We start from the raw sequence: 9,331 nt of genomic DNA on the forward strand, positions 1-9,331 counted from the left end.
ACTGTCCACAGACAAGGCCGAAAGTAGTTTCTGGTAATGAGATAGGTCGTAACGAGCAGGACCTGAAGTTGACAGCGAGAGCCGTGGTTGAATTCGCAACGCAGGCTGAGGTGGTAGCGAGCGGGTTGGCGCCGGGATCACGGCTAACCTGGGTTGGCCTTTTGTGCGGGGAACAACCATACAAAGCATGTCTAGATTCAGGAGCAGAGATCCCCGTGTTGAGACGGAAGCTGGTGCCTGAAGAAGTCCGGAAGCAGGGAAGTGGGACGGTTCGCTTACGGGGCGCGTTTGGGCACACGGTAACAGCCGAGCTCTTTTACATTCCACTGAGTTTGCCCACGGAAGATGGTGGCGCAAGTCCGCAACTAGTGACGTTATGCGCGGTTACGGACGAGCTAGCTAGAGAGGCTGATGCCCTACTGACCCCGGACGTTTTTAAGGCACTCGAAAGAGAGAGACGTGAGGCCACTGATCTCGCGGTTAGGATAATACGAGCGGAAACCGAGAGCGCCAACCACAACCTAAACGCAACGCGAGAGTTAGAATTTGAACCAAGCGAGAGCATTGAGGAGAGCGTGGTCTCAGAAAGTACGCAGCTCGCACCGCCGCAGCGAGAGCAGAGCACGGCGGACCCTGTGTTCGCCAGTGAACAAAGAGGAGACGCCTCCCTGGCAGAGGCTTGGTCACAGGCGCAGGCCTGAACGCATAACATGGTAATAGAAGGAGGACTACTCTTTCACCAGGAAGGGTTGGATGGCAGACAGTGTCGGCAGCTCATGCTCCCACTGAGTCGTCGGAAAGAAGTGCTGACTCTTGCGCATGATATGCCTTGTGGGGGACACTTTTCTGAAAAGAAAACTAAACAGCGATTCGCGTGTAAGAAAAAAAAAAGGAAGAGAGAAAAAAAAGTCAGCAGGTACACCTGCCGCCTGTTGCTGGGTAGATGGTTCAGACATCGCGGGCCAAGGAACGTACGGGACGGTGGCCCAACCCGCGTGTGTGTAGCTTGTGGACTGTGAACTCAAGTGCATTGATATTGGACTCCTATGCTACGAGTGTTTCGACTGTTGTGGTTGCTTGTGAAAAGAAGTTAAGGAGTGTGAGTGTTGATGCATGCATCACGTGGTCTTGAACATGCTCTTTGTGCAGTTGTTAGTAGGACGCAGAAGCGCTCCTTTTTTATATTGTTCGTACAGTGCTCAGTTGAGATCCGTTTTTTTTTTTGTGTGTGTGCTGTCGGTTTTTTTTTGCTGTTCACGGCCGGGTCTTTGGTACTTTTGAGCGCTTTGGTATGTTGTGTGTACGGCGAGCGTCCACCCAACATTCTTGGTGGGGAGGTGTTAAGGCAGAAGCCTACGGCGCCCGTAGGCTAATTCCCCCGCTACCGTGTCCGTCTGAAGTCGGGAGGGGTTAGGAATGGCGACAGCGGGTCGCGCGCTTCGGATGCCGTCCAAGGCTGCGGGAAAGACCGCGACCGCCTTGTCGGGGACCAAGGGGCCGACGACCCCTTGAAAGGATCCCTTGACAAACATAGAAGTGGGGGTGGGGGACAATAAGGTCGACGACTCCTTAAACCCCCGACTGTCTAGCTAAGCAGTGGCGCCTCCAGAGTCGGGCTCTGGCGAGCACTGGGCTCCGCCTACTTGTATGTGCAGTGCCACTGCAGCAGTATTGGTTGGAATTGGGCGAGAGCCGGTTTATTAAAGCTCCGCCCAATTATCGAGGGGATAAAAACCGCTGCAAACAAAGAGCGGGACGGGCGCGCCGAGTCTCAGTCTCGGCCGCTTTTCTACAGCCCTTCTTTTAAACAGCCTTTTTTTGACAGCCTTTCTTTAACCCGCCTTTTTTCGCTAAGTTCTTGTATTTTGGTCTCGTCTTCATTAAATAAGTTTTGTTGTCAAGAAGTTTGGAGTTGCTGCCCCAACCGGCAACGTGTCGCCGGACGAGCGGACGAAGTACCGCTGGCCAACGTACGATCGGACCAACCGGCCATACTCGATTGGTTTCTTTAACTATATACGTAGCGTGAGCAGTGACGTCGCGTGGCTCTGCGCCGGCGGCAGCGGCGAGCGCGCGAGTCGAGGGGCGGCAGCTGTGCGCAGTGACTTCACTCGCGCATGCGCAGTATAGTCGACGGAGGGAGCTCGCGAAACGGCGAGACTGTGGCCAATGTAGCCCACGCTTTAAAAGTTCATTGCAAGTTTCTATTGCCTAGGGCAGGCTAAGGGACCTAAAACACTGTTCATTGTTGGAGGCACCGGGGAGAGCTTCTCCACACAATGTTCATAGTACGCACGCTCGTCAGAGTATGCAGAACACTCAAGCAGGATATGTTCCGTGGTTTCGATGGAGCCGCAGTTTCCGCAAGCCGTTTGGAAAGGCAGTGTTTAGGCAAAGTCAGTGGTAAAGTGTTTCCAGATGGCGAGGAATTCTGGGTAAAAGTCTTGATCTCAGGTGTGGGTCGGCTGAGTACAGAAATTGGTACCTATAGGGAACGTGCACTGCCCAGATGGCACTGCAGTTATTCCACTAGGTGCCTAAAAACTGCTGCCGTCAGTCGCTTGGGCCGCTACAAACGCGAGAGCACATTCTGAACGATTAGAAGCCCGCGTTTGATTGATAGCACTATTTGCCTCGCTTCTGTAGACATAACCCAGATAACTGACACGCACCACGCGTGGCTTCGACAGAGCGCAGAAGCTCATGCCAATAAGCCCAGGAAGGTGGCGTGGAATAGCACCAAGAGCGCTCCCAAAACTGCTTGATCCTCTCGCTATGCTGTGTGTTAAGGCGGTGCAGTCGACACGGCAAACTTGAGCTGCGGTTCCCTATATGTCAGACTATGCACTTCATGATTACATATGTGACGTCACTACTCGCCGAGGCACCGTAGTACGCATTTAATGGCCGTGTTTTATCTTTTCCCCCTTTTTTTATCTTTTCCGCACCGCTCTCCTTCCGCCTTTATCTCCCAAATTCCCTTCCCCATGCAGACTAGCATGCCAGCAATTTTTAGACTGCCTAAATCCTCTGCTTTTTCACTAAATGGCTTCTCTCTCTTTTAGAACCCATATTAAACTTGGAATTTCACGCACGCGCCCCCTTCCTCGTGCTTTGCATCATTGCCTTCCTGTTGGCGAAGAAGAAGAGAAGGGCCGTACGTCACCACAGGCTGCTCTGTTCCTGGCGCATCTTCAGTGTGGGAAGACTTGTAAGAGTTCAACCGAAGCCTCGGCATGGAAGCCAAGGAAGAAAAGGCTCCTGAAGAGCCAAAGGTCGAGAAAGAGCCGACTGAAACTGTAAGCGTCATCTTGCCGAGATTCCCAGTCTAACTGCCGCCGGGTTCACTCTGCGGCCTTCCGTCAGAGAACTTTCTGATATCTTCTCCTCCCACTTGAGCGTTGTTCTTGTTCTAAACCGTGCAGAGGAATAGTACGTTCGTATGGGTTGGGTAACTACGTTGCGAAGATGGCAGCAATATGACCACCACGTAATTCGTTTTTCCTAGTTTTCGCCAAAGTATTCGAAGATACCACTTATAATCGGTGGACGTGCACCCATTTTCTCGGGCTCTAATCACTTCTTTTCTCTCTCTCTTGCTAGCACCTTTCCTTTTTTTTTCTTATTTATATGCCGGAAGTCATACCGGGGATTATTCCGGTTAAGCTCTCTGCCGGCCTTTATATTCACCTCCTCTCTCTCGATTGATGTTCTTTGGATATCCGTAAAACATCCTCTTTCATCTTCTCAATCCAATCTTTTCGTGTTTTAATCTCGCTTCGTGTAGTGGAGGGTGGCCAACCGGAAACAAGAGTGGAGGTTAACATCCCGGCCTTTCTTCGCTCCCTCTTTCTCTCTTCTCCCGCAACGCAGGAGGAAGTGGATCTTCCGAGGGAAGAGCTGATCCTCACGGCGAGCCCTTTCGCAGTGCTCCTCTTCGAGGTGGGCGTGATCGCCATCGTGGTCACGTACATTGTGCTCACGACGACGCGCAAGCCGCCCTTCGACGAGTTCATCGAGCCCTGCCTCAACCTGAGCTGCTTCCAGCTCGAGAACGAGCTCTCCTCGTCGATGAACCTGTCGGCGGATCCGTGCACGGACTTTTACGAGTACACCTGCGGACTCTGGGGCGCCTACCACCGCGGATTCGAGGATCAGTTCCACCTCCTCGAGGTAAGCGGTGATTTCCACCGCTAAATGTCATCTTCGCCACTCCACTTTACTCGTCTGTTGGGAAAACGCATGACCGTAGCACAAATGTTTGCTGACAGGTCCATCTAGTAACATTGGGCTGAAAAAGCTAAGGCGCCGCAGACGGCTTTGGCACTGCAGTCGCGATGAACCTTTTTCTACGTGTACTGTTTTTCTGCGGTTCCATGCTTTTGAGATTACTATCCACTCGCGTAGAAGGGCGCATGTTTCTTAAGCTCTTCTACGGAGTAGCGGCTCGCAGAAAAGGCCATCCAAACATCTCTCTGTCTCTACTTCTGAAAACAAGACCGATGGAGGAAGTCTGCAATAAATCGCAGCATTCTTGCGGTTTGTTTCAAAAGGCTCCCACTTCTGATTTAATGACCGCAGCTGCATCTAGCGAAACGCAGCGCTAAACTGTGAGTTTGCGAGCTACTAATAGGCTGCGGCGTGCCACTGAGGGCCATTGGATTTCAGGCAGCGTTTACGCGGATTTAATGACTATTCATAGTTTGGGGAGCGTTGAACTTCTCCCCTATGTGTTTAGGCGGGAAAGACGAAGAGACGCCTGAGAGAACTGATGATGTTGAACTAAGAAACTGCTCATATATTCAGAGGCAAATTGCCGGGATATTTACAGGTAACTTACAGAAACAAAACCATAAACGTTCGTGCGATTAACAGTATCTCATCGATCAACCCTACAAAATTACAACCCACTCAGCATGGGGCCTTACATATTTATCGACCCCAGCGATTACAGCCTGGACTGCCGCATTGGCATGAGGCGTCAGATGAAAGATGGTGCCCACTGACACACCCCCTAAATCAATCACAGTTGTCAGGTATACATAACTCATTGCCGACGTGTGTAGGCTGTAGAATATGTCCAATCACGGCAGGGCTTGGTCGCGCCTTCCCAAATCACACTTGTTTCCCTCACAGAATCCATGCTGTACTCTGGGTCAAGAATAATTCTCTATAACCTAGATGCATCTAGATGCATGGAAAAGCATGATTCCCACAGCCTGCGTTCGCGTCTCCCAAAGCAAACCGTTCGGGGTAAACGCGTTCAGAACTTGACGCGTCCATTTCACTAGCTAAAGATTTATCACTGTGCAGAGGAGAGCTCCACAAACAAACACGCTTCGTGTTCCCTTTTCACAGTCGCCCCTGTGGTTGCGGGTTACCTGCAGCGTCGCGTGAGAGACCCCGCTACATAGAGAACACTATTTTTCAAAAACGACGCTGGGCAGTGACGCACACTGTATTCTTTCCGTACCACTTAAGGTGGCGCCCAGTGCTGCCTGCATCAGAAAAGCGGCTGATCGCTGCCGGATTAGCGCGGCGCGGGCGGAGCTGGCCCTGTTTTGCTGGCATCTGCACTCCCTTTGCAGTGACAAAAATCGGCAGATGCAGCGTCCACTTTTGCGCTTATCAACACTATAGGTTAAGGTACTGCTAAAGCCCAACTAATGGCATTTTTTTTTTCATAGCCTGATATGCACACCAATGATGGGCAGTTCCTAACAGGACTTCGGCTACGACCGGCTTTATTTGTGGCTTAGACACGTCAATAGTGAAATTGTTTTCCGTCCCAGGGGATCATGCGGCTGTCTTTCCTCTCTAGCGTCCTTACATAGCCGCAAATGCCAGGAGGGACCTGTGACGGCGCCAGGGAATTCGTAGTGGGATGGGGGGATGAAGTTTTAGATCGGTATGATGCGTCTTTGGCGTTGATGCCTATAATTATAAATTAAATTAATAAAACACAGCGGTAGGGGTATCATGCACCTAATCTCCACCCAGCGAGAGGGCTGCGATACGGGCTGATGTCCTCCTTGTGTGTGTCTAAACGCAGCACTCGGCTACTTTTTACGTGGCTCAGCAAATTTCTGATGTAGCGGCCGCTACTCCTCGCTATGAATGATGGCGGCCACCCTTCTTACTCCATTTGTGAAAACATTTACTCCATGAGGGTGGAGTAAAAAGGTGGACTGTCCTCCATTTTACTCCCATGAGGGAGTAATGGAGTAAATATGAGGATTTACTTGCATTTACTTCAGTCTAGAAAGGGAGTTAATTGTGCCAAATACTCCGCCAGTGCTGAAATGGAGTAAAAAAAGACACCGTTTTGTGCAATCCGCCCCGCCACCTAGCGTTTCGTCTGCTTCTGGTCAGTCGTCTGATAATGACGGTGAGTGAAGACCGCTTGGTTACCATCGTCGCAGGATCTCTGCTCACTTCTGCTCATTCACGGGCGCCTGCCGCGGTGCAAGATATTGGCTTGTCGCCGTTTTCCGCTACAGTACGCTACATCATTCAATTGCTCCTGTGAAGTCTCCAGTGCTCTAATCATACATGACCTTCCTTCGTTAGTGTCCCCACCCCGTTACAGCCCCCGTTTAGGCCTAATTCTCACAGGCTTTTTTAAGTGTGGTTCTCGCATTGTGTTGCAGCAGGTTATGTGTTGCATGAACATGGAACTGTGATAGAACATAGTGTCAACGCTGAGCTCTTTACTGAGATAATGAGGCTACATCTTTCCTCAGTCATATTGAAAAGCCAAGCCCTAATCAAATGAATATGAAGGCAAACACGGCCATTCCAAACTACCATCAGGGGTGCTTTCAACTTTTCTGCTCTGGTCTTTAGTGAAATATAACGTGGTGCATGACAGTGAAAACTACCAAGAGACTGCTTCTCAGTTTTCAACTATTGATTATAATGTTACATCCCTTTATCTACGAACATGGCCTACCAAACGAGCTCGTACATCGAAAGGAGACGACAAGCAGACGACTCCCGCCGCCTACGCCTCCGCTGGGCTTGCAGACAGCGAAAAGAATGCGTGACGCAGGGTCACATTAGGGCAGCGCAGTTTCCCAAGTTGGGTTGCCGGCGGCCCGCAGAGCTACTGCCCGTTTCCACCGCTGTCTCTGCTGTTAAAATGATCCTGAATGAGGATAAATAGACATGACGCCATTTTTGGGCTCCATTTCTATGGGTAGTAAAAAAGTTACTCCCTTGAAGTCCTAGATAACTCCTTTTGTAAGGAGTATATAAAATACACCATTTATATGGAGTAAATAAAGCCACCTTTTGGGAGTGCGTTAGAGGACAAGTCATTTACTCCCTTTTGGGTGTTTTTTGCTAACAGTGTAGGTGCATGGAATGAATTTAGGCCGCAACTTTTAACCCTTGGCGAGCTTGCATTTACGGTTTCCATGCTTTGTTAAGTGTTCTCACTTGCCTTTTCACGCAGGCGAAAGTCTTCAGCCGCTTGAAGCATCGACTGGAAGAACAGAAGGAAAAGCTGGCGTCAGGCAGTCCTTCGCATGCGACTGACAAAGCGGCCCGGGCCTACCTCACGTGCGTAGATGTGTACACGAAACAGGCTGACACATCGTCGACGATTAAGGAGCTCGTTTTCTCGAAGCTCGAGGCCGGCCTTTCCGACCAGACGAAGATACCGAAGAGCCCGCAAGAAATGCTCAACGTTCTCGTCCAACTTGCTCTTCAGTGGAGCATACAGGTTCTCGTCGAAATCGCGATAGCTCCGTATCATAAAGCTGCGATGCAACCGGCGGAGAGAAAGAGGGTCATATACGTCGACTACAGCGCCACCATCCCGCTATGGAAACGCCACAAAGATAAGTTCCTCACCCCCGAAGCCCTCGCACAGTGTCTCCGAGACTTCGTGGGCTTGACATCGAGTGGCGACGGAAAAGACGTCGACGTGGCCAAACTCGTCGAAGTCGACGTTTCCGTCACCACTAAATGGAGCGCGGCTGCGTCTTCGCCTGACCGAAAGCCCAAGTACATGCCGGTCAAAGAAATAACTTCCCAGACGCTGGACGCTAAAGCTTGGCAGTCGGCCCTGAACGAGCACCTTCCGCAGCAGGTTCAGCTGACCGAAGACACCGAGCTCTACGTCGGCGACGTCGGCTTATTTTCCGTTACTAAAGATATCTTATCTGATCACGACCTCAAGCTCGTGTACCAACTTGCGAGGTTTCACGTCGCGCGAATGCTTGCGCCTTTCACCTCGTACAAGCTGCTCCGCTCCGCTTTCGGGAACCCGCCGAACGACACGGCTCCCGTTGAAATGGTCACGAGGGAGTGCGCGACCGCAGTCAACCGCCTGTTCCCGTTTGCATGGGTCGTATTCGTCTTCGGCCCCAATCTCACCGCGAAACAACAGAAAGCGCAAGAGCAGTACACTGCGCTCAAGACCAGGACGCGTTCAGCCCTCTCCGTGCTACAAAGCGACTACCGGGCTGCAGCTGAGGCGAGGCTCGACTCAGTGAAGCCCATCGTCGGTTGGCCGAAGAAATTCGACGACTCGGCCGAGCTGGACAAAATTTACCCCGGTGATACGGACGGCAAGGTTCCCTTTATCAACGGCTACCTGAAAGCAGTGGAAGGGCTGATCAGCGTGCATAAATCCGAGCTGGATGCCGTCTCGCAGACTACGCCGTCGGAGACGGAAGGAGCCGACAGTTTCCGGGCCTTCGAAGCCACTGCCATGTACTCCCCGTGGATGGGCAGTCTGTACGTGTCGCCGACCATTCTTTTCGATCCGTTCTTAGTGCAGTCTAGCGACGCCTTTACGTGGGGCGCCTTCGGACATGCTCTGGCGCACGAGCTCTGGCACGCGGCCTTCGGAGACCTCACCATCGGCTTCTCGGCAGCGACAGATGTGGTCGTGAGCGCGGTGCGCACCGAGAAGCACGACTGCATCGCTAAGGCCGTAGCGGACGCCGGAGGCGACGCCAAGGCCGCGGCCTTCTCTGCACCTGAAGATGTCGTCGACGTTGCTGGACTCCAGACTGCGTACGAGGTCTTCAGCAGTAGCAGCGCCAACACTGCAGGAGTGGCGAAAGGCGGTGCGGGTTTTACTCCGCAGCAGCTATTTTACATCGGCTCCTGCTACAAGTGGTGCGCGGAGAACGGACGTGCCAGCCCGCTGGGCTCCGCGACCAACGCAAAGCCGTTCCTACGATGCAACGTGCCAATCATGATGGTGGACGGGTTCTCCGAAGCGTTTCACTGCGCTCAGGAAAGCCCCATGATGAAATTTCGTGCTGCCAAACGGCTCTGCACCAATTCTGACTTGAAACCACTCCCTTATTCTTGA

At 51.9% G+C, this 9,331-nt stretch overlaps 1 protein-coding gene across 1 annotated transcript; it reads left to right on the plus strand.

Annotated features, from left to right (window-relative positions):
- The first annotated feature begins 3,236 nt into the window (after window positions 1-3,236).
- Window positions 3,237-9,331, plus strand: LOC149340606 (endothelin-converting enzyme homolog). The gene is made up of 3 exons (XM_089551152.1): window positions 3,237-3,299; window positions 3,874-4,173; window positions 7,457-9,331. Exons 1-3 carry the CDS (start codon window positions 3,237-3,239, stop codon window positions 9,329-9,331), a joined length of 2,238 nt encoding a protein of 745 aa, XP_089407278.1.

The sequence above is a fragment of the Amblyomma mixtum genome, chromosome 6 (genome assembly GCF_055824585.1).
Source record: "Amblyomma mixtum isolate Tamu chromosome 6, ASM5582458v1, whole genome shotgun sequence".
NCBI lineage: Eukaryota > Metazoa > Arthropoda > Arachnida > Ixodida > Ixodidae > Amblyomma > Amblyomma mixtum.